Source organism: Platalea leucorodia, assembly GCF_965183815.1.
Source record: "Platalea leucorodia genome assembly, chromosome: 4".
Classification (NCBI taxonomy): domain Eukaryota; kingdom Metazoa; phylum Chordata; class Aves; order Pelecaniformes; family Threskiornithidae; genus Platalea; species Platalea leucorodia.
In genome coordinates, this window is record NC_138826.1 from 25,096,838 (window position 1) to 25,122,668 (window position 25,831).

The window sequence follows — 25,831 nt, forward strand, 5'->3', positions numbered from 1 at the left end:
TACCACTAACCACGCTGTAAATTTCCCAGAAAGAAAAAAAAAAGTTTATAATGGAAATGTTGACACAACATTCAGAATAGTGTTGCAAATGTGACACTCTGCTACAAATTATGCTGTAATGATTTATATTGTTTCCAATAATTTAAAAACAATTTTCAATCACAGCCAAGTCCTGCATAATACATGAACCTTGAAGGATTCTCCAACAAATATTAGGTCACCACACATTTCAATTTCCCGCTCTGTGTTTAAAAGGCTGCATCTGGCAGTTAAAAGACTAAAGCCTCAGTCAACAGGTATGGTATGATAGATACATGCTGGAATATTATTTTCACCTGGTAGCTTTCTGTAAGTAGGTCATTCAATTCTACAGTGCTCTAAACATCACCAAAGAGCCTCCTTATACAGTATCTCCAGCAAAAGTTGCACTAAACCTTAATGCTTAGTGTTTTATTATGAAAACTTTTTTCACTTGCTGGTGTACATGCAGTACATGACCTAGGAAAGAACTTCTTAATTTATTGTAGAAGGTCATTTTCCAGCCATTTTAAATGGAGATTTTAAAAAAAAATCTTTATCTTTTCTTCTTTTTTTTTTTTTTTTTTTTTAAGAAAACTTTGCAGACAGGCGCCTAACGCAACACATCACCCACAAGACATGGAAAAGAGGATGCCTAGGAGACCTCAGAGATGGGTCATGTTTCAAGTTTGGGAAGATGGGGGGTGTCTAGCTGGTCCTTGCTTGAGTAGATGCTCGGGTAGGTAGATTACCTTCTCCTCCCTTGTGTGGTACCCCATGGTATATACCCTACGATATTTTGTCATGCCATGCTTCAGTGAAAAGAGGTGTTTGCTAGCCATAACTGAGAAAGCCATCATGAGTAGTATTAAAACTTTGACATGGTGAGCGGCCTTTGGCAGCATGGCTCAAGACAGCACAGAGAAAACGTTTAAATGAGCTTTAAGTCCGTATGTGTTATCACCTTGTCCTTTAAAATATATTCCTCATAACATCTTGTTACATTTACAACAAACTCAGTGGGAGGACATCTGTATTTTTTCACCCTCCTTTCATCCCTCAGACTAATTATGGTTGCTTCAAACACAGCCCTCTTCCTCCGGACCGAGGAACTGTTCAAGCTCCTGAGGAAGGATTTGCCAAAGCCCTGCCGGTGGTGGTGCTTCCATCGAGACATTTTAAACCGCCCCACGTCGGACGAAAACCCCAACCCAGACCCCCGAGGGCGGCGTGAGGGCCCCCCGGGAGGCGGCGGTGACCACTTCCCCTCAGGCCGCCTTCCCGCCCAAGGCGCCCCGCAACGGCCACCCGCGCGCCCCGTCCCTCAGCCCCAAACCGCCGCCGCGCTCGCGGCCTGCCGCCGCCGCGGGGACGCGCCTCCCCCCAAACTTTATTGCCTTTTTTCCCCCTTTCTCTCCTTTTTTTTTTTTTTTTTTTTTTTTTTGAGGGAAAAAGGTGGGGGGAGCTCAATTTCCCACTTGCCAACAGCAGATAAAAAAAGTGGGGAGGGACCTCTTCTGTCACAGCCTATGTAGATTAACCTTTCAATTAGCTGTTATCAGGTCCTGTGTCTTAGCACCAGTCCTCGCAATCTGCGTCCGCTCGGCATCGGGAAGGCTGGAGGTCTGGGGTGGGCTTCTGTTTTAATTTCTAAATTAATGATAATTGTTCGCGTGGCTCCCCTCCCCCGCTGTGAGCTGAAGGCTGGTGTCTGGTCTGCCCGTCCACCTTTTAGTATTTTGGAGTGAGAAGAGGAGCCCCGCGGAGGAGGAGGAGGAGGGGAGACAAGGTATTCTCTCTGTATTCATCTTCTTTTTTCCCCCTCTTGCGAAGGGGCTTAGAGAAGGTAACTGGTGCAATCAATCCGCTGGCTGGGGATTCCCTCCACCCCCTCCCCGGCTCGTCTGGCTCTCCTGGCTGGGTCTCTTCAGTGTGTATGTGTTTGGGGAAGGGGGTGGGGGGAGGCTGTGTTGTTGTTGTGTTCCTGGCTCTGGTTGCAGCCAGGAGAGAGAGCGAGCGAGAGAGCGAGCGAGAGGCAGAGAAGGAGCGAGCGAGCGAGAGAGAGAGAGGAGCCGCGATCGCGTTTCAGGGGCAGCACATTCCGCAGGAACCGCTGCTGCAGAAACACACACAGGCAGAGAAAGGAGGTCATTGCAAGCAGAGGGGGGAAACCTGCATCGGAGGTTAGATTCCCAGGAGTTTATGTGGGGGATAACAGGGAGCATGCGATGGGTTTTGTTTTGCATTGGGTGACAGGCTGCAATTTGCCATAATAACCCCCTTTCCCTCCCCTCTCTCAGTGCAGGGGGCTTGTCACTAGGCTGGGTACTTTTTTTTTTCTTTTGCATTGGAGGCTGATGCACGTGTTTGCAGACACTTGTGCTTGGTAAATGCATTGCAATGCTCTGCGTTTTGCAGGGGAGGGGGAGCAGCAGCAGGAGCCGAGGGCTGGGGTGGATGGGGTGGGGAGAGGGGGAACGGAGCGGCGGAGGGCGGCAGGGGATGGCCGAGGTTTTTGTGTTGCATGCTCCCACCCTGTCTGTCTGAGGCGGCAATTGTTCCTTCGCAGACGGGGTGACAGGAGTCCCTGCGCTTCGCATGGCGAAACTTGCAGGGACCTGCATGTGGCTGTAGAGCCGGGAGTCATTGTCGCCGTCCCCGCTCCCACCCCCTCCTCCCCTCCCTCCCTCCCTCCCTCCCCTCCCCGCGCGGTGCGGGCCGTGCGTGTGCGCGATAAGCGGCTGCCAGTGCCAGGCACCTCGGGAGGGCTGTGCCGGGAGCCGGCTGTTCCCTCCCGCCCGCCCGGGCGAGTGGCAGGCTGCGAGGCGCGCGCGTGACGCTCAGTATTGAAGGCTGCTTATTAGTGTGTGTTGCGCGCCCGCCCGCCCCGCCGGGCGGGCTCCGGCGGCCGCCGCCGGTGTCTCTCGCTGGCGATCACCCTCTCGAGCAAACTTCAGGAGCGGGTGGGGCGGCGGGGGTGGGGGAGGGTAGCGAGGCCGGGGGGACCAGACGGACGGCAGCGGCAGCCAACGAGAGGGCGGGCTTGCGAGAACTCTCGCCTCCGCTTGCGGCGGGTGGCCAATCGCTGCCGTCCGAGGCCCAGCAATGAGGCGGGCCGGGCTGTGGCGGGCGGGCGGGCCGTGCGGGTGTGTGGCGGCGGTGGCAGCCAATAGCAGCTTCCAGCGCCGCCCTTTCGCACGGGTAGGCGGGGATGCGCGTGGAGGGAAGGGGCGTGCCTCGTGATTGACACGCTTTGCCTTCCAATGGGAGAGACGGGCTGGTTGCTGGGCGGAACCGGGCGGGTGTGGGCGGTTGACGGACACGGGCCCGCGGCCTGTGAGCGTGGAGCGGCGTGCGCAGGACGGCCCAATGGCGGGCGCCGGTGGGCGGGGCACGGGGGTAGGTAAGGTTTTAATGAGACTCCATTGGGCTGTAATCAGTGTCATGTCGGATTCACGTTAAGTACAACAGGGCGAAACAAAATGGCGGCGTAGGTGAGGCGAGCCGAGCCGAGCCGCGGCGGTAGGGGGAGTCGCGGCGGCCGCCGGCAGGGGGGCAGCGCAGCAGCGGGGGCAGCCGCCTCGGCGCAGTCTGGCAGCGGGAGCAGGGGAAGAGCCGGCAGCAGGGGGAGCCGCTGCGGCGCCTGGAGGAGGCTCCTCCCCCCGCGGCCCCGGTCCCGCGGAGGTGAGTGGTACCGGGGAGGGGGGGCCCGCTCAGCTGCCTCCCGCGGCCGCGGCGGGGGCGCCGGCGCGGCCGCTGCCCCCGGCACCGCCCGCCCGCCGCCCCCGTGGGGTGGGTGCAGGTGCACGCCGTCGCCGTCCTCTCCCGGCTGCCCTGTCCTGCGGGGTCGCCGTGTCCTGGGGAGCAGAGCCTGCGGGCTTGGGGTTTCTGCCTTTGAAATGAAAAATCCCGCAGGAGGGCTTGGAGGGTTCGAAAGCCAGCCCCGGCTCGGCCCCTGTCAAATACAACAATGCCTTGGCGCTAGGCACTGGGCTTTGCAAGTCTCCATGGCTTGGGTATACTGCAGAAATCTTAAGTAAGTTGGGGAGGGGAATATTCAAGCCTCTAAAACCACGTTTCGGAAGTGATGTTCACACCGTATTTTCTTTGCCCAGACCTCACCTTTAGCCTCCTGTCACTGAGCATTGAAAATAACCTGCTCTGCAAAAAACAAACGGATACCCCTTCTGTTGAAAATTACTATCCCAAGAAGAAATGTTTTCAGTGAAACCCTCTTCCCAGGTTAACTGCTGGCAGTGAATATTACCTTCCCATGCTCCCTGGTGTTCTCTAGTACCATATTTTAAAGTGCTCAGAACTTCCATGGAAGAGGGTGGGAGGGGTGAATTTGGGTGATTTTGCTGGTGTCATGTTGTGCTGATGCTGTTTCCTCTTGTGGTGCTTGCTGCTGTCATGTTGTGAACTGCTTTTTAGCATATGATCTTCAACTAGCTTGTGGCGTATCTTCAACTAGCTTGTGGCATATCGCAGAGTGCAAGCACTTCATCAGTTTGATTCACATGTACCACTCTTACTCCCCACACTCCCAAGTCTTTTGGTGTAGTTTTGAAGTTATTATGATGTCTTTTCATCTGTCTGTTTAAAGCATGTGCAAATGTCATTGCCCTTCCTTGTTACAATAGAAAGCTGTATGTTGTATAAAGAATAATACAATAGCCGGCTTCACGATGAGTAATTTTAAGAGTGTCATGTGTGCTGGGAGTCCTTGCCAGGATCTGCTTTCTCTCTGTCTCTTTGTAGGTGCGTGGATTTTGCAATGGGGAAACAAGTATCTTGCCTCTTTTGCATCATTAATTGAGATGGGGGTGGAATACAGAGTTGAGTAGCTGCAGAATTTTAAGTAATGGCTTGAAGGAAAGAAAAATGGCAAAAACCTTACAGAATGCAATGGCAGTCTTTTCTTCCTCCTCCTCTGCTGCAATCCTTACCTGACCCTGATGCTGCAGCAGAGAGCTGGCCTGCTGTTGCTCTGCTGCTTCTCCTGAGTGTGTGCAGAGCAGGTAGGAGGGAGCAGAATGAAATTATGCTTCACAGGTCACCGACAGGTTGCACAAGTGCTGTCATATCTCTTCTGGCCCCCCCCCCCCCCCTTTATTTTTTGGTAGTTGTGTTAACCTCAGTTTTTAGAACTTTAATTGCATTTACATTTAAGACAGCCAAAGCAAATTTTTCATTAATTTCTCCAAAAAAAAGTCTTTAGATTGTATTTTGTGAAATGCTTTTGGATACGTGTGTAATAATGTTTAGTTTTGTTTCTTGGGGGAGGGAGCATAGCTTTTTTTTTTTTTTTTTGTCTTTTTGACTACACAGTTTGTTTTCACAATCTGGATCACTTGGAAATAATTCCAGATACTAGTTCAGTCTAAAAAGGACCTTATTACAGGATTATAGGATTACCGATGACATCCGAGATTGACATGTTCAGTCAGTGCATTCTTTAATTAGAATCAGCTGTACAATAGGTGTGTGCTTTATAAAGGACATATTTGCATTCATTCTAAATCCCAAGCTGCAATTTTGCAACTTCTTTGTATTTATCTGTTAATTTATGACTTAAGTAAAGGGACAAGCCTTGACTAGATATGGCTTTCCATGTATAAAAGGTAATGTATTATACTTAACCCTCCAAATGCTGATGTTCTGCAGCCCTTCAGTAGCACACTTGTTAACAGACTTGGTCAGTACTATAGTGCAATCACACTTTCTCAAATGTTCTTATTTTCAAAATAAGAGACCATGGAGTGTAGGAGCTGAAATATGACATGTGACATAGAAAGAGCTTAATGACTGTTGCCGTAAAACTTGGAAGTGGACCTGTGCACTTACGAGTCTGGGAAATCTAATCTGTGATTGGATGGGTACTGTTGAGGGTTTGATTAAAAGTTATTTAGTTACAAGGGGAGGAAAATTAATAAACAGACATGAGTGCCTCCTACTAATTTATAATCACTCTTAAAAATTGGTATTTCCTCAAAATCTGTTCGGGTAAGCACCGCACTTTTTATATTAAATTACGTATGACCACCTTTTTGTGGTTTTGGTGAAATTAAATTCTAAACATAGAAACCTGAATGTCATTTTGAACTTATGTTGAATCTGGAAAGTTTGTTTCTAAAGCAGTTTGTTTTGTCTTTATCCAGTCACTCAGCATGTGTATGTATAGATGCTCTGTATTGCCAATCTTGGGTCAATCTATCTTAACTTGATTTATGAAAGACCTCTTTAACTTACAGCTCCAGGATCAGTGAGCTGAATTCTATTGCTGGCAAAGATGTTCATTATTAAGAGGTTATTCTGAATCTTAGGTATGGTAGACCTCTTCACATCAGTTGTGGAGGTCGGTGTGCTGCACTTCATGTATGTATGCAATCGAAGTGGCAGAATAACAGAAACTCTAGGTTGTGGTAAAACAATTCCAAAATTGGGTCGGATGAGCTTTGCATGGTTTCCTAAAGCAGAATGAACTTAGATTCTGTTGGAAGGTGTGAATTTAAGACGTCTTGATTTTCCTCTTGAAATATCCTTCCCTGTGTGTTGGAAACTCTATGCTCCTGTTGGTACACTCAACTAGTGTTGATTTAGTAGGCGCTAGTATGCAGGAGGTTGTATTACACATAGGGAGTTTTAAGTAAGTAAGTAAGTAAAAATATAGTTCTGAATGTATATTGCTGTGAAATTCCTGTACCGAGCAGCAGACTTTACATGAAGATATAGGTTTATGCTCGCCTTTTGCCACAGTCACTGGCCAATAAAAATTCCTGTAACCCACAAGTTATAGCATTTATACTGAAGTGTTCATCGGTGTCCAGGTGCTTGGAACAGACCCTGCACTGTGTGTTCTGGAATGTAATGGAAGTGATGTGGTTGCTTGTATGAAATTTAATGCAACGGTACTGCAGTAGGTTTAAAAATGAGGCAAGTACGTCTGACTCAGCAAATGCAGTGTTCAGCATTTAATTAAGTACTGACTATCTTCATGAAGACTCAGTAGAACAGCCTAACTAAATAACTTGTAAGCTTAAAAGGAGCTTTCTAGGAATTTGGGGCTTTATACGTAGTTACAGAGAACTTCCAAATCTATAGGCAGAGCGTATAAAATAGTCTCAATGTGAGTGAGCCTCCACTATATATAGAATTCTACTTTGTTGTATTATTGTATTTTCAGTGTCAGAGTTGTGAGAGAATTTGTAGGATTCATAATACCATGGAAACTTCTTTCTTCCTTACAGTTCTCTGTGTTTTGCAGCTACAGTGTTATTTTGGAATTCTCTGAAAACAGTGAATATAAACAGTGCTGTTAGGGAAAGAATGGCTTTTGCTAGCTGGATTAAATTAAAATGTCTGCTTACAGGACAAGTTATTGTTTTATTACAAATACTTGAAATACATAGAACTGTTATCAAATATAACTTGCATAAGTACAGACTGGAAGCAAGAAACAGAATCCAATCTATTAGATCAATAGGGTTCAGTATGAGAGCCAATTAAACGTTCAGGCCCTGCATTTGTATCAGGAATGTGTCTTTTCATTCTGGCAGTCAGTTGAATTTTCATATTTATAAATCTGAAAATGCTTAAGCTTCAATCAAACCTAAAGAATGACAAATTCATAAAATGAATTGATTAATATTTCTATTATTTGGGTATAGAATAATTTTATATTCACAAATAACCAGCTGCTCTTTTGTTACTAATCCTGTTGTGTAGGTGTAATAATGTGTGAAACCTGATCTGGAGTTTATATTTAAAGAGATTTTTGAGGGGTAGAGGGAGGAGAAGGTATGGGCCCAAAAGTGGTTTTTGTACTCATTCTCTTCACAGTTGCAGAGGAATCTTTTTAACAAGTTGAAAATAATTTAGGTTACTGCATCAAGTCTTTTTTTTTTTTTTCCTATTTATAATTTACTCAAGTTTTAAACACGGTTGAAATGCAAGTTGACTTGAATAAATGAATAAAAATGAGGTCCAAGACTTGTGTAATCATAGATATTACTGTTAGTTACAGGCTGCTTGCCATAGCTTTATAAACGTAGTTTCAGATTAACTCAGTTTTAGATTTTGCTGTGAAACTGGTGAATCTTCTGCTTTACAAGACAACCCATTTATTGAGAATGAAGATTTTCCTCTTCTGGTTTTTATTTATTTTCCTTTGATTTGGAGTAATTATACAATTCTGTTAATGTCTTCAAAAGGTTTCCCTCACATGTCATGGCAGAGAAAACTAATACCTCAAATAAATTTATTTGTTCATTAGGTGACTACTGTTTTAGTTTTCATTTGTATGGCTTTTTTCTTGTTTGGGTTTTTTTTTTTTTTTTTTCATGTATTGCCCTGCAGAATGAATAAAGTCCTGATCAAGATGTTCTTTCACGTTTCTTATATAAGTTTTCGTAGCCACTGAATTATCTATCGGAGTGATATATTCCATAATAAGGAAAGAAAATTTTGTTAGTGAGTCATTGAAACATATTTTGTCAGTGTGACCTCTTTATATGTCTTCATGCTAACAGTGTATTTATGTGAAAATGCCTCTTGTTACTTCATTTCCATTTCTGTTCCTAAGAGTTTGTGTCAAAAATGCGGGCCTCTTTACTGCACACCTTAGAATAAGAAGTGCCTTTGCGATTCCTTTCTGTATTGTAGTATACCTAGGTATTAATGAAGGATGTAATACTAGTAACTCAGTTCTGATATTTTGCTTTTGATTTTTCTGGGTTGTATAATCGACATATGGCATGGCACTTACAGACAGCATACCGTAAGAAATGGCAGTGGTTAATAATTTGACTTTCATCAGCTGAGGATTGTTTTTTGTGGCTTTTTTTTTTTTTTTTAAGTGCATGTATAATCCATGCAGATAGTAATTTTCTTACACCAGTGGGTCTAGAAATGATTTGTAGGCAGTTTGTTTTAGAGAATGTTTTCAGATCTGTGGCTGAATGGAAATTGTCCAACAAGTCAGTAGCAGGTTAAGTGTTGGGCTGATGGAATTTAGGAAAACTAAATCACTGAATGTTAGAAGTGGAAGGATTTTATGATGACGTGTTTGGTGTGGGGTGGGAAATGGCGAACATTTCATGTAATTTCAAAAAGATTTTTGCATACTGCAACATCTGCAGTATGAATGCATGTCTGAATGCGTTCTGTTTCTCTTTACTTCAGCATTAACTGTATTCTCTCCCTGCCTCTTCTCTTTTCTTTTTAAAGGTTGCAACAAACTTTCTTGTAAGGATGTACCAGTATCATCACGAATGAATCCTTTCTACCTTTCCATGACGGTAAAGTAATTGGAAGTTTCAGTCAACAGATACTTCCCTGCCTTTTATGACTCCTCAGGATGGATATTTTTGAGATGCATTCAATCAGTGTGTGGAATCCCTTGATTTGTGTTTGAGGTGTGAACAACCTCTGAAATATCTGCTAAAGGGATGAGGAGGAACCTCTATGGGTAACCCTTGGCTGGAAACAATTACTGGTCAACCATGGTAAAACTTGCCAACCCTCTTTATACGGAGTGGATTCTTGAAGCTATACAAAAAGTTAAAAAGCAAAAGCAAAGGCCTTCTGAAGAGAGAATATGCCATGCTGTTTGTGCTTCCCATGGATTAGATAAGAAGACTGTTTCAGAACAGTTGGAACTCAGTGTTCAAGATGGTTCTATCCTTAAAGTTACCAACAAAGGCCTTGCATCCTACAAGGACCCAGATAATCCTGGACGATTTTCATCTGTTAAACCTGGCACTATTCCTAAATCTGTTAAGGGATCTAGAGGAGCTTGTAATGAGCTTCGTAATGTGGATTGGAATAAACTCTTGAGAAGAGCAATTGAAGGGCTTCAAGAACCAAATGGCTCCTCCCTGAAAAACATAGAGAAGTATTTGAGAAGTCAAAATGACCTAGCAAATATTTTCAACAATCCTGCCTTTCAGCAGAGGTTGCGTCTGGGGGCCAAACGTGCAGTGAACAATGGGAGATTACTGAAGGATGGACCTCAGTATAGAGTGAATTATGGCAGTTTGGAAAGCAAAGGAGCTCCAAAATACTCCAGCACTTTCCCAGCTTCTCTTCCACCTGTCAGCCTTTTACCCCATGAAAAAGACCAGGTAAGTCTGAAAAATGAGAGCAAATGTAGTAATGCAAAAATTATTCCTCTTGTTCTTTGTTTATTTACCTAATGCAAAAATAATGATTCTTCTTGCTCTTTATTTACCTGTTTAAATGTATATAAGTGAAGATGCATGTCAAAGATTCATGCAGAATCAGTTCTGGTTAAGGGAATTTACTTAGCTCCCTATGTCCTGCCATTCTGCGTTGGATAGTTTGCTCTTTGGATTTTCAGTAGATAAACAGAGCAGCAGGGAAGAGTACAGCTATATGGTCTCTTCTAGGTGTGAGATTGTCTTGCCTGCCAGACTGGTGTTGCTGAAATCTGCAATGTGATTTGATTGCGGCCTTCTCCCTTCATTTAACTCCTGGATGTACTGATTTTCTTGTAGTTTGAACACCACCTGAAATACTACCAGTAGAACTCTTGATATTTAAGACTGTTAGAATTATTATTTTTAGAGATATTTGTATGTAGATACTTAGCTTTAAAACTACAGTTAGTAGGAACTGGAGTTAATGTAAATATTCTAGGAATATAAGTGAAGCTGTCAGAGTGACAAATTGAGCTAAACTGCAGAATCCTCCTCCTATTTCAGTTTTGTTGGATGTCCTACATGGGTTTATTTTTGCTATTACTTGGGCCTCGTTTTCAGGTTAATTATTCACAGGGCTTAAGCCTTGAGGGAGAAGGGGTGTCAATTAGTGCTTTGTTTATGAAGGGATAGTGTCAAAGACATGTCTGTAAGCATTCTTTGATCATTCCCCATTTAGTATGGTGAAGTGTGTTTTGAATTTTCAGTGTACTTGGGGAGAAAAAGCTACCTGTTCTACTTGAATTGGGTTACTTAGAAAACAAACCACCAACTTACAAATATTCTTTTTTTTTTTTTTTTCTTTTCTTTCTTTTTTTTTTTCCTTTTCCTTGACTTCTCAGTGGTTAAGTTTGGTGGCTGTTCTTTTTGGCATGGAATAACCCAGACAACTTTGCCATTGTGGAGGTGTCATTAGTGTCTCCTTCTGAGACATGATGATTTTCACTCGCCTTTTTCCTTTGGCTGATTGTAAGGCGCTGGAGGGTGCAGAGTAGAAAGTGCTTATGTTAAATATTTAGTGAAGTCTACAAGAACAGTTGTTTGTGGAACTGTCAGAGGTGACACTACAAATGTTGGTAGCTGTAGGCTGATTTTTCTGAGCTTCTCTAAATATATGTTAAATATGATTGCCTTTACATGTGGATATCTATCTATTTCTGTTAAATTGGACTTCTCGGGTGTTTGAAGGATGCATGGAGCTTCACGCTCAATAATCAGAATGGAAATTCAGAAGTGTTGCTTACTGTGTGATTACTGCTGTAGCCATACACTATAAAGATTTAATTACTTGTAGCGATAAAGCTGTCTGTTGTTTAAGTACTTTCAGAGATTCTTTTGTAATTCTGATACTCCAGTAGCATGAGAAATTTGAAGGCTGGAGTATGGAGCAACCAAAATAGTTTAATACTGTGATGTTTCACGTGAATCCTGTGGAAACAAACGTCTCTCTTGTTAGGCTACCTACTGGGACTGGCATCCATTGCAAGGAATGTTAGTTGGGTCATGGTGCTGAAAAAGCCGTTACTGCCATACTAAAATACCGGTATAAGGATAAATCTGTCTTTTAGAAGTTAGCCAAACAAATCTGTTCTCTAGCAAGTGCTTTGGCAAGAAATAAGCTTTCATTTGGGTGCCTTAAAATCAGCAGTGTGACTTGCGTGTTTAAAAACTGTTCGGCATACACTTTTTCCTGACAAATATAGTTCTGATGTGAGGTTGGCAAATCAGTAGTTGCATATCAGTGTAGTGCACTACTTAGTTGTACTAGTTGTGGCCCAGGTTACTGGGCAAATATATAGACTTGGTTTAAATACAAGATTTTTGTTGGTCTTCAAGCTGTAAGGCTTTAAATAAACTTAGAGGACAGTTCTGAAAGTAACTGTAAATAGGTGTCTCTATTATTGGGATGTGACTGCATGTTCATGTGAAATTGATGATGATTCATGAATAAGAACAACACTGCAGGAAAACCATTTGGCTATTTTTCTTGGAAGTATTTAAGTGGCCGTATGGGGCATGTCAAGATTATTTATTCAATTTTATACAATAAAATGTAGCCAACTGGCATCTCTCAGGAATGGTTAGTCTTTGAAGAGATTGGTGTATTTTAAAGTTTCTTTGGCTGCTTATGTAGCTAGCACAAGTAAGAGCTGCTTTTTTGTTTGGGTGGCTCTTTTTGTTAGTTAGTTTGGTGGTTTTTTTTGTTTGTTTTTGTTTTTAAATACTAGAGGTGAAGTTCAAGTATCTCTTCTGTTGACATTCCCTGAGGAGAAGAAAGAACAGGAGGATGCGCACAAATCTGTTTAGATGACTGCAGAAGTTTGAGTAATTTTGACTTTTTTAATGCAAAATTAACATCTTATCAGGATGAGACAGTTAAAAGATATAGCGCATTAGAAGCGCAATAGAGCTCGCTTTGGCAATCTGAACTTCCACACGCATAGTACCAAATGCAGACTCTGAACCTTTCTTCCTGGGTAAGTAAAAGGTGATCAGGAGAGATATAGTACTGCCCTGTTTGTGGTGGGGTTTTTTGTGGTTTTTGTTTTGGTGTGGGTTTTTTGTTTTTTCCTTCTCCACCCTCCACTCTCCCCTCCTCCCCCACGCCCCCCAAAGGCATCAGAGTATCTAGTGTGCTGAGAAGATGGATACTATTGCAATGCAGTGCCACTCAAGTTAGTTTTGCAGACCTCGAGCCTTGACTATGTTATGGGGGTGTTGAGTGTTTTGCATTCAGTGAAATACTTAAGTGGAACAGGGAGCTGCAAGTGCTACGTTTTCTTCTTGGTGGTGATGACGTGGAGCTGCTTTTGTCTTAATATTAACTGGGTGATCCAATGCAACTAGATATAGTCTTTGTGTTTCATTAGATGTAGAAATAGCTGCCATTACTTACAGCAATATAGCTTGTATTGCCATGTTTCCTCCTGTTATCCATAGACCTGGAAGGAAGCATTTGTGTAAAAATGGTATGTTTCCTTCAAGTGGTATCTCGACTTTTCTGGATTTGGGCAAAGGTGTGTCAACTCCAAGTTACAGGAAGAGGAAGTTTAAATCCTGCAGCTGTTTTAAATCCTCTCTTCCTCCACCCCTTTCCATTCCCTAGTGTGTGTGGAGGGTTGCTTTTTCACTTCTGCATGAAGAGATATAAGCAGTAGGGTCATAGGAAGGACTGATTCCATTGGAAGGTCAGTAGCTGTTATCAGCTACATGGTGTCTAGGTTGTACGTCGTATAAAGTGTAATGAGTAGTATAAATTAAATTTCAAGAGAACATCCCAGTTATCCTAAATCTTCTGGTGGTTACATTAACATAGATGCTTACTTGATGTGGACAGGTAACTTGAATCAAAGCACTTCAAAAGATGCCAACAAACAAAAAACAAAGTGTTAAATTGGTGTGTTAAAGGACGAGCATCCAGCCAGAGGTGGAGCTGCCTTAACAATGATGAGAAACTGAAAACAGTGGCGTCCTTTAGGATGAAGACTTGTAATGGTTTTTTCTTTCCTGCAAATAAAAAACAAAACACACACACACAAGAAAGCAAAAAAAGAAGAAAACTTATTGCTCGGTAGTTTGATCTTGTGCACTTCACTATATTGCAGTGCATAGTTAGTTCTAACAATTTAACTGCTCTTATGTGTTCTTCCTTATGTTCAGAGTATCTTGCATAGATATCTTCTCTCTTGCGCTTCACACCTTCTCTCACCCAGCATCTTCTGAAAAGGGCTGTATGAGTATGTTAATTAGAAAATGCAGTGTAAAAACTGATAACGTAGTAGGAAATGGTGTGAACAGAGAAGAAAATCAACCTGAACATGTTGAGTGATACTTAGTTTTTCGATAAGCCTTTGATGCATTAAAATACAGTTCTGGAAATGCAGTGATAAAGTGGTATTTAAAAGTTATGGTTAGTCTTTAAACAGGTATTTGTTTATCTTTAATGGTGTCAGTTGTAGAATGGCAATATTGGTCGTGTTTTTAGTGCGTGTGCGCACGCGTGCGTCGTGTTGTTCCTTGTTTTCCTTGTCACTTGGACAAGCACTAGGAAGGTTCTGCAGTTTGGGAACTGCATGAAAGCGCCGAGGTCTTAGGAGTTAGCCATCTCCTGAGCACAAATGCTGTATGACTATAAACCTGAAGAAGCAGAGTTTTTAGGCTGTAGACAGCTCTTTATTTATTTTTAAACATAATTTAAAAGGATAAATCCAGCTTTAAGAAGCGAAGAGGCAATGGCCATTGTAATATTTTCAGAGGACTGTGGGAATGCGTAGTACATCTGAGTGGTTACATCTTTGCTATGCTCAGAATCATTACTACTTAAAGTATACTTCCAAAGCTGCAGTGCAAATGGAGATGACTTGATCCATACAGTGTTTTCTTGGTCCTCCTGAATGCTCTCTTGAACAGCTCGGCAACTGTATTAATAGTTGTTTCCATCTGATTCTTGGCATGAAAATTTTTATTAACCCCCCCTTTCACTTTCAGTTTGTCTTTCTAAGCTGACTTTTGTGCAAAACCAAACTTGTTTTATTAATTTTTCATACTGTAAACTCTTATCTAATTTTGTTTTCACTGGCCTACGTACATTTAGCTTTACAAAGTGTAACTTGGCATGGGTTGAATTTCAGTTTTCTGGTATGTAGCTTGTGCCAGTGCAGACACTGTGTGTTCCTCCTTCTGTCTTTCAGGCAAAGGGCCAATCTATAGAGAATTGCTTTTTTGGCATCCAGGCTCCTCCCTGCTCAGTTTTTCAGCTTCCTGCCTTCCTGTGGGTAGGCAACAAGAGAGTGTTGGCTGAGATTTCTTTGCTTGTTCTACCTTGCTCTCTCTGGCCTCTAGACTTTCCGCTGAGCAGAAACACAAAAGTTAGGCAGAAAGGAAGTGCTACACAATGTATCTTACTGATCTACGCATAAGGGGATATTCATAATGACTAACTTTGGAGCTGGCTTTACATGGAGTCTATGCCCCTGAGGGTAAGTCTGAGCACCAAAATGCAGTGATAGGTAAGTTTCTGTAAGAGCGTATCTGCAGTGCTACAGTTGAAGAGACTGTAGGCAGGGCTATGAAAAAAGAAAAATTAAATCTAGGCTTAAACTATTTGTCAATCCATAAAATACTGTTGTCTTTAGAGGCAACCAGTGTTTCTCCCCTCATAACATCTTCAGGGTGACAAAAGACTGAGGAATGTTAGTGTTACTTGACAAACACTAACGCTCATGTTTGTGCTTCTCATTATCTCAATTCACAAGATACCCTTATTTCTTGGAAGGATGGCCTGCACCTCAGTGCGTGTAGCTCTTGTCCTTAAAGTTCTGGGATGATTGCTAGGTGCTGCTGCTTGCTCTCATTTCTCTGCTGTCCCTGTAGCTTCTGAAATGCTAAAAGTACCAACTTGGTTTAAGCTAAGTGAACACTTACAAATGGATCATATTCACACTTGAGATACTGGAGCTTACCAGAAAATGAAGAATGACGTACCCCATCTTTTGCTATTTAAAACTGAAGTGGAAAAGTCTTGTCATCCCATATTGTGGAGAAGCAGCTCATACCACTGTAGAGAGAGATATTGGGCTTTTGGGGCTTTTTTGTATTTTACAATTCAGCACATTTGGATCAAACCAAGAAGCATACTTGTAAAAGTTTTTCTTGAATTGTATGGTGGGAGGGAGATTAAAAACTGCTATTTCCTAAGTTAGGTTGGTCTGCTCCTTCATAAGGTGGGGCAGGGGAGAGGTTGGGTTCTGATTTCTGATGTCATTGACTTAGTTTCTGCAAACAGGTCATCTGTCTGCAGTTTCCTATAGAGCCATCAGGGAAGACCCTGCTCATCCTTTTTACCCCAAGCTGGATATTTTGGAACATAGTTCTGCATAATGTGCTCATGATTCTTGTTTACTGCAAGGAGTGATTCCAAACCTCGTACTGCAAGTTGCTTAATCCTAAGGCTTGCTAAAAATGGGTTCTTTTGGTAGTTTCTCTTCAAAATTAATTGGTGTGATGTACTGTGGTGAGTCCTGTATTGAAACTGACATCAAGGAGTTAAAGAGATCCTGTGTAGTTCCAGTAGTTCTGTTTGTGTTTGTTTATCTATGCCATTTTCTGTGAAGTCTTCTGTCCTAACTGGGAGTAACATTTGATTCCTAAACTACAGTTAGAGGTTTTACTCTTTTAATTTTTCTCCAAGATTAATTTTTCTTTAACTGCTCAGTACATGGGTATCTCCTTTGTCAAGATTCCTTCTAGAATATAGAAATACCAGAAGTCTGCCTTAGGTATAAGGGGAACTACCTGGCATATTTTCTCAGTGCTGTATCCTTACTTATCTTAAGTGTCTTTCCTCTTATATGTTCAATATTAGTGATAGCCTTGACTCTTGGGTGTTTTTTCTGTGCCAGTTGAAACATGATAACAATTCCTTGTTGCTTCTTGTTGTTGCAAGAACTTTGTTCTAAAACAGGGGATAAAAAACCTTTAACTTGCAGTTGAGGTTGTCTGCTATTTTTGACAGATGATTTTTTTCTCAAGAAGGATCCCCAGGTGTAGATCAACTGCTAGTCAATCGTAGCTTTCCAATTTGGTGGTTGGAAATGGCAAAAGACCCACTTTTAAAAGAATTTCAAGCTAGCATTGAGAAAAGAATTACTCAATTGGTGTAAAACTCCTCTTTACAACTTGGAATCCATTTATGGTCCTATTAGCGTCTTCTTTCAAAGGGCAACTCTATTCTTTGTGTTCAGGGCTATATCTGCTTATGTATAAGGGCAGATCCATAGTTCCTACGATTGTGAGGGCCTGTTTCAAATCGGGACACTAGGACTTTCTGGAACCAAATGGAGGAAGTTGTGGTTGTGTACTCGAACAACACTGTTAGGGCTCAGATTGTGGCTGTAGGATTTTGAGGATGATGCACATCAAATCAGGCACCACTTAGCTGACAGATCCACTGCTGTCCTTCGTGATTACCTGATAAAGAGACAAACCAACTTTTAAACTAGTATGATTTCCTTCGGTTGCAAAATCACTTATGTGTGGTTGTTGTTTTCCCTTGTCTGCTTATATCTTTCCGCATTAAGGGAAATTATAACTGGTGTCACTTAGATTTTTCCATGGTGTGTGGTTTTTTTTTTTTTTTTAAAATTTTTTCTCTCCTTACCCCTCTCTAGGTTCTTGCAGAAGAGTTTAAAGTTTCAAATTTGCAGGCACAGGCAGCCTTCTTACAATATGAATGGTGTGAACTGCTAAAGGGATGTCTGTATACAACTCCAGGGTCGCTGTGATTAGTTCTAGGTTTGTGCGGATTCTTGAGACTTAAGTTGCACTGTAGAGAAGATGTTACATAAGGAAAAAGTCCTTGGGGGGAGGGAAACTGCAGACTTGTAAATTGTCAACTCTTGTGTCTTGTCTCTGCAGTAATAGACGCACACGTACAGGAATTTCTGCTTTTTCAAGTGTTTGGCTCTGGAGGGGCAGAGAGTCCCATTTTATCTTCCCTTGTGGTTGTGGTGGTACAGCCCATCAGTTACCAACTAATGCAGTACTAGGTGGAGTAGGCTTGAGACTTGTTTTTAATTACAAGCAGGACTCTGGCACAGGAGAAGAGCTGTGTATGATCTCAGCAAAGTTGTCTGGGAGGCATGGCTGATATTTTCTCACCTAGGAAGAATCATTAATAGAAATGGGGGCTAGCAGAAGCTGTGATACACACACATTCCACATGCTGTCCAGCATTTAATTTCATCACCAGTGGTGTTTTGAAGTTGGCTTTAATTTCACAGCTCTGTTTTCTCCAAAATGGTGAAAATGACTGACTGTAGGCATTAATTTTTATGTAATGTCCATGTATCCGTGGCAGCATTAACTAGCAGTGTTTGCATTTAGCTCAATAAGAGACAAATGTCAGTGGCACTTGTGTTTTGGACATTGAGTACACATAGTTCTTAACTAGTGAATAAGTAATTAGAAGTAACAGTTGAAAGGAGTATAGTCAAGATAATTTTACCATAAATGTGTAGAATTTTTTTTGTCTTTGTGTGGGACTGTTGTGTTAAAGCACCTTTTTCGACACTATCTATTGCGTGATTATAGTGAAGATGGAGACTGCTATTTCTCAGATGGCAAAAAGATGAGAGGTAACTGACGCAAGTTGCAGCAAGGGAAATTCCAGATAGATGAAGAAGAAAATCCTTTATAGTGAGGATGGAGAGACATGGAACAGGGGCTCAGAGTGGCTGTGGAATCTCCATCCACAGAAGTGGCCAGAGCTTGACTAGGCAAGGTCCTGAGCAATCTGAGGGAGCATTTGAGTCTGTTCTTGTTTTGACTGGTAGGTTGTGGTACATGCTCCAGAGTAGCCTAGTGCATTCTCTTTCAACTTGAATTGAAAGTTTCTCTGCTTCTTCTAACTGTTGGCTAATAAAACAGAAAGTATACTTTCTTTATGCAAGACTATGACGATGAAGACTTGCAGACAGCTGCACCCAATAGCTAAAGTGTAAGCTAAAGAAGTTTTAAGAGGGTTGGAAGCTTCACCTGGGAAAACCATTGCTGAAGAATTCACAGTGTGTTTATTTCTTTGTTGTTAAAGTTTCTTTCATAAGTGCATTTTGTGTGTGTTGCTTTAAGAATACGGAATAATCATGATTTCTGCTTTCTTGGGACTCCCTGAAATCTGGAAAAATAAGAACTTGAAGTTGCTGTACGTTTAGTTTTATATACCAGACCCAGGAGGCTGGGTCTGAAGCCTGCTAGGCTTCATTTAAGTTCCACCATTATGTTGTGTGGATACCTTATCTGGTGCTACTTGGAAAACTGTTGTCCTTTATATGTAAAGATGTGAGTAACGCCTAACTCCCAAGTACTGTGGAATTCTCTAAAGTGCTTAGGATTAGTGGATAATGAGCAGTAGTTAGCAAAGGCGTTATACAAAAATACATTTAAAGGGTGAGGGAAAAGGCAGTGTTTGAGCCTAAAAAAAATTCTCAAGGCCAAAGTAATATCCATTATAATCACTGAACTTAATAGTGGCTAGTTAACATTTCTATGCGTATAAAGGCTGCTGTATCCCTCCCTTCTCTTCCAAATTTAAAAGATACTCAGCTTTCATTTCCTACTTCGTTTTCTCTGTTGTTCTCCGAACACTAGTATACCTGCTGTAGGAGTCAGGTAAACAAGGATATGTTAGTGGTAGAGGAAGAGGACAGGGTATTGACTCTGGCAAGTAAGTATTTGGTTATCAGTCAGTTTATAAATATACACATGAAGGTTTATGTAATAAGCAATGGGGTTATACATGAACATGGTATTTTCTGATCTGAATATTCTTGCTCTGCCTTGAACTGTCCAGCTCTCTTCCCTTCCCTCTTTATCCAGTTGTGGAAACTGAATGTCACTGAAAACTTGTTAGTGCTGCTTTATAATTGGAAAATTGTATAGAAAACCAATTTCTATTTATTTTGAGGCTTGCCACACATTCTGCTGATTTAGCAAAGCAAGCTTTCATTCAGGTGTTTCAGATGTTTTCTGAAGGTCTAAAAATTATAGATAAATCAGTCAAGAAATTACTAGAGAAAACCACTCACAGGGTAGATTCTTAAGTTAGACAGCAGCATGTGCTATGTGCATACAGAATGGTCTAATATTGTGCTTGTATATGTTTAACTACATGAAAAAGTATTGGAGCTCACACTGTCTTAGAAACCAGTGACTTGTTCTTCTGTGGCCACTTTAAAGAATTCCTCTTGTTGGGTCACTTGACATGCTTGTCTGCCATACTCTCGAGGAAGGAAATTATGGGTGCTTACGTCTTCTAATGTTTTTAAATGTTTTTAAAACAAATTTTAAACTACCACATTTGTAAAGGTGACAGCTTCCATTGTAGTCAAGCAATTCCTCCTCTTTACATCTATGCATTTAACTTTACTCTCTAGTGATTAAAAATCAAAGATACTTTACCCTGGATAAAATATCGAATGCAGTAGCTATTTAAAAAAAAAAATTCTGGCTTTAGCTAGTCCTTCTGCTTTACATTCATTGAAAACTATTTAAGAACTAGGAATCTGAAAACATGAGTTCTGTTCTGGGCTTTGCTACTTCGAATTTATGCAGTAATGGGCAGTTGTTTTCACTTTATGCATTTGTGCACTGTGTTTACAAACCAGTGAGTAGCTGCTCATCTTGCAGGCATGTTTTCAGCTTTTCCGTAGAGAGTTTCAGAAGTCTCTTCAGATCTCAACATGAGATGGATGGTAGGAGTCTTCTATTTGGAATAATAAACCATTGGAGGAATCTTCCCCTGTGTTCCCAACTTCCTATGCTGGTCTGAATTCAAGATGGTACCTCAGTTCTGCCTGTGAATTTAAGGAAATAATTGTGGCTGCTATTCAGCCCAGGATTGACAGATTTTTTTTTTATGTCTCCTAGAATATACTAATGGTGGGAGAGGGATGTACTGGAATTTTGTTTGGTACCTCTCTTTCTCAATGATATCTCTGCCTTAAGTGACATTTTCAACATGTTTATTAGGCACCTTCACTCTGTTACGGAAAAGGTATTGATAATTTTCAGAGTTACACTAGAAATAAAACTGATTTATCTGTTTTTATGTTAATAAACCTGCCTTGAGAAAATGACTTTGACAGCTGGCAGCTCTATTCTGCCTAAGAAAACAAAACAAAAGCTAGATGTTCAGGCTTCATTGTGTGAACATGCTGTATTTAATTTTCTGTATGTAGTTCTAAACAGAACTGCCCATAATCTGCTAACATGAAACTGAATCTTAATGATTTATATTGCTTCCTTCTCAATATTTTGTTTGGATGTGTTTTGAAGAGACCTCTGAAAGATTTGATTTCTAGAGAAGAGCTACTGATATAGCTGAGGACAAGCTTTTTCCTGATCTCTGTCTGGTGGTAAAATTCTAATTTGCTTGATGTTTTGCTATTACAAGTGAGTTTCACTAAAACAAGTGAATTTCAAATTTTCTTGGAAGTTTTATATGGAATTTTACTTGTAAACTTTGATGCCTTAAAATTTTGTTTTTTAACTTAGAGTTAGTTAAGATATAAATATCTTAGCGTTCTTAATTGGCGAAGAGAACAAAAGTAACTTTCTCACCCTTCTGTAGCAGGGGAGGGAATCATAAAATAGTGTTAGTAGCTCATGTGGTTTTAACCTTGAATCTCTAATTTTGTTTTTCCTCTCAAAAATACTCATCTTAGGTTTTAGCAGACTTTTGTCTTACCTTTCAATTTCTGATGACAGCCTTAATAGCAATTTTTTTCGTCTCCCTACAACACACACATTTTGTTTACTTCAGTTACTGATATCATTGCGAGACCAGCAGCTTTAAATAAGGTTAGCTTTTGTCTTTTATGTGCACAGCTATAATGACTCCCATTGTTATTGCTTTCTTAAGCCACGACAACTTGACTTTTTTCTTTTTTTTAAGTGTGTATTTAATAGATTTTACCAATTAGAGTAGACATCTGTTTGGAGATCAGTAGCAATCAAAATCACTTACGAAGAAATTGTTGGCTCATGATGCATCTAAAATATTTCTGGAAGTTCAGCTTCTTTTTAGCTGTTGCTAAGAGATAAATTTTCATTGACATGAGGGATGTGAGGACATGTCAGCATGCTACCAGTTGTTTTATAGGCAGTTAGCTCTGCCGCCTTGCAGATGGTTGGAAAACTCTTGGTAGTGGGTAAATGCGTGCTGATTATCTCATTGAATTAAGGTAACCTTTTGTCGCTCATTGAATTCTGCAGACCAGGCACTGAGCAGCTGCTCTACTGTTGAATTCTGGATTTAGTGAATACAAAGATTATGCTAAAGGGTACTTAGTCCTATTCCAGGTACTGAGCATTGGACCACTGTAAGAATTTTTTTATATAATACTACCTTCAGTGTGTTAGTAATCAGGACAATCCAATAAGACAGTATCTTCAACATTTTGACTAAACTGTATTTTCCAACTTTGTTGTCACCACATGCTCATTGATATTTTAAAACTTTGGAAGCAGGTCAGAAAGATAGATTGCAAAGTGCCATTGTTTTTTCCTCCCTCCTACTCCTTTTCCTCTGGCTTTCTTAAAGTGGTGCAAAGGGAAGTAACTCTTGTTTCTGCCTGCTTTTTGTATTATTAGTTTTGGGTTGTGTTTTGTTTTTGTTTTGGTGGTGGTGGGGTGTGGTGTCCGCCCCCCCCCCCCCCCCCCGCCGTCTGATTTGATATTAGCTCACGTGGCAGATATCACTTAAAACTAGTTCATAGTTTATTGATGAGATTTACCTCAAAAACAGTTTAATCAATCTGATGATTATAAAGTTCATAAATTCATCTGTTTATCTGTTTTGGATTACATTTGTGAGTGTACACCTCATCCTTTGGGGGTTATATTTAAAGGTGATAGTTCACTGTCGTGTTAAACCTTGCTTGTAAACTTGTTTCCCCACCCTTTTGAAAACAAGTTAGTAGGCAGAATTAGGTTTTCAATTAGGTTGCTTTTATTAAAGACTGTTTTCAAGATTTAAATCAAACATTTAGTTTCTAGAACGATTTTGGAAAGGGATTGGGGAAGGAATTGGAGCATTCCCCAGGTAAAGCTTAAATTGCTTGGACTGCAGAAAGCAAGAACACTTCTGGATTGTTAGGCAGTGATTACAGACTTTCAAAAAACAATTAAGGTCTTCAGATCGGTATAGTTTTGTCCAAGAAAATTCTATTTTGTAAGGATCTGAAAGGTGAGTTTTTCTGAGCATAACTCTACTGCTTTGGAAACACAATGGATAAAATATAACTAGAATAAAGTATTGTTATAGCAACTATATATAAAGGGGTATACTTGTATACTGTGCTGTATAGAAGGGGGTAATATACTCTCTTCTGTAACATAATAATGGATTGAGGACTTAAGGGATCTTCTAGAGAGCTGCTTTCTCAAGGCATTACGGTCCTCTCAGCGAGATTTAAAAATAGATTAGAAGTAACTATGTTTGGTATTACAGCACCTCTTTCCCAGGGTAAGAGGGAAAGAGAAGAAGGCTAAGAGTCTTAAGGGTCTATGTTTAAGGGTCACTGTCTAATGCACCTTATAGAAGAAGGTGTTTCCGAGATCCGGTTTAGGTTCATCTTCCCTGCTCTGCTAAAGTGTAACTTTGACTTCATTCTTGAAAGCGTGGTCGTGCTTTTTTGTTTGTTTGTTTGTTTTTTTTACTTTTTTGTCAAGTATATAATGTTTTAATGGGTTCTTATGTTTCCTCCCAACCCTCAACCCAAATCATATGTACTGATTAGATTTCTGCCAGTAAATAGTTGCCCATCTTCCATACAGTTTCAAGAAGTATTGTTGGGCTCTTTCTGTTGAAACTACATTGTTCAAAAACTAGAAAGTCTACTTTGGTGTCAGGATTATAATGAAAAAGCTGATTAAAAAGTCAGTATTTGAAGTATAGAATTTAGAAATTAATCTATTTTTAAGTTGAATTGAATTTTTTTACATAAAACTATAGTAAGATGGACATATGACATTCTGAAGGAATCTTTGCAGGAAGCCTGGGAGCTGAAATGTTTTCCCTGCTGTAAAAATGCCACAGTCAAATGATACATCTTTGAAATTACGGGGAAAAAGGAAGCGCCTTCATATTTGTTTGATTATCCCCAATGTATTTTTGCCCTTATAATCAAATTGATTTCTGTTTCTGAATACAGTGTTAACACTTAGGTGGAATACATTCCATCTTAAATGTTTGAAATAGCTTCTCAGACTGAAGAAATTGCTCTTCTTTTGTACCTAGTGGAATTTTTTATAGGAATTTTTTTTGTCCTCTTCTAGTTTACTGAAATGCTGACATCTAACTCCAGTACATTTCCAAGAATTCCTCTCCACTTCTGTTAAGTATCTAACAGGGTTTTTTTTGTGACCTGGTTCATGTTTTGAAAGTTAATAATGTTCATAGGGTGTAAAAATCTGAGATACTGTCATAGAGAAATAGCTTTAAAAAATGGTCTGTTTAGCATCTGTGTGATTGCCCCAATGTTAAAACCAGCTATTGTATAATAGTATATATGAAAATCAAATCTTTCATCTCTTAGCAACCTTTCCTAGAATATATTGGGTGACTAAGGTAAACTGATCATTAATGCTTTCTTCAGGCAAACCAGATCAAAATATAATAGCTTGTGCAGTGGTATTTTTCAGTTGTGAGGGACTGTGGCTTCATTGGAGACAAGGATGAAGATAGGCAGGCTGCATGATAACTTCAAAAGTACCAGCTTCTAATATCAGAGTTCAAAATGACAGCTTATGGCACAGCCTTGGTTACAGCACTGTTGTTTCTTGGTGGTGCTATAATGTGGCCAAAAATAGCACAGATAAGCATTGTGCATACTTGTTATAACTGGGAAGTTTTACTCAGTTGTGTGATCTAGTAGTCCCATTCACCTCAGGTCTTTTTAAGCCCTGTAGTAAAGGGTGCTTGCTTTTGGGTAGGTTTTTAATAAAATATTGCAAAATGCTGCAGTTGGAGGAAAAAAACGTGATTTCTTAATACTAAATTTAAACAGTTTTCTTGGAAGGATTTTCACCAGGACGAGGTACTACAGGGAATATTGTCTATTACCTTATATTACTCTTTATTGAAAACAGGCTGTTAGACTGTAAAGCCAGTAAGAGAGGGTAATTAAATTCTTAACTGGGGCTGATACTAGCAGAGGTACAATGACAAATGTTTTGATACAAGTGAAACAGCAGCAGGGAAGCATGACGTAGAACTGCATTTCAAACTAAGATGGCAGCTATGGCTTGTAAAGAGCTATATGAACGTGCGTTGCTTCTGTAGTCTGTTGATATGTCGACTTCTATATAGAAGTAAAAATACCAGTTTTGCTAAGAGTTTTTAAAGTGGTACTATGAGAAAGTAATGTTTATGTTTTATTTGCAGTTTAACTCATTTGTATTCACAAAACAGTAAATACTTGGTCTAAGAAAATATTTTTCTTAGTAGATCTATTAAATTCCATCACAGTTCTATTTGATGCAGCTTATACTTGCTGTCCAGCACTTATTCCCTCCGTGGTTATTACCACAGAAGATAGGTTTGGTGTTTATGCTGTATGCCTGGCTTTTTGTTTCCTAGGTGTGGGGTTCCAAGTACTTATCCTGCTCTTAGAAAAGCCTGAAAATCTAGAACAGATAACCCACGTAGTGAAAACAATAGCAAAACATAGAGTGTTTTGGGGGTTTTGTTTGTTTGTTTGTTTTTAAAAAATGCTTTTTATGCTGACTTAGAAGTGCATTGAAGACATTTTTTGAGATTGGTGTTTGTTGTTTAGCCTCGTCAGTGTAAAGCTTGAGGGAAAAACTATAGTAAATACTTGATTAGCAGCTTCCATAGAGGTACTAAAAAGTGTCTTGTTAGGAAAGTGGTAGGCAGTTAACGTATAAGGTATATGAAACCTGTTCACACTATGTACAATTTAGCTAAATTCTCAGGGGTTTTTTTCCTAAATTACCAGTTTGCATATATATATGTACTCTATACTTCTGAGGTGCTATGAGCATCAGTGAAAACAGTATACTGTGGGGTTTTT

At 40.6% G+C, this 25,831-nt stretch overlaps 1 protein-coding gene across 7 annotated transcripts in view; it reads left to right on the forward strand.

Moving 5' to 3' along the window:
• The first annotated feature begins 1,624 nt into the window (after positions 1 to 1,624).
• KAT6B (lysine acetyltransferase 6B) overlaps positions 1,625 to 25,831 on the forward strand; it is a 119,340-nt gene continuing 95,133 nt past the window's right edge. For 3 of the 7 annotated variants that reach the window (XM_082308049.1, XM_082308053.1, XM_082308054.1), the window contains exons 1-2: positions 1,625 to 1,807; positions 9,247 to 10,142. In XM_082308049.1, the coding sequence (XP_082164175.1) occupies positions 9,522 to 10,142 (621 nt within the window). In that variant the 5' untranslated portion in view covers positions 1,625 to 1,807; positions 9,247 to 9,521. Of the gene's footprint in view, positions 1,808 to 3,490; positions 3,703 to 3,977; positions 4,055 to 9,246; positions 10,143 to 25,831 lie in introns of those variants that run through there. The other 4 variants (XM_082308051.1, XM_082308050.1, XM_082308052.1 and 1 more) reach the window with 4 other exon arrangements.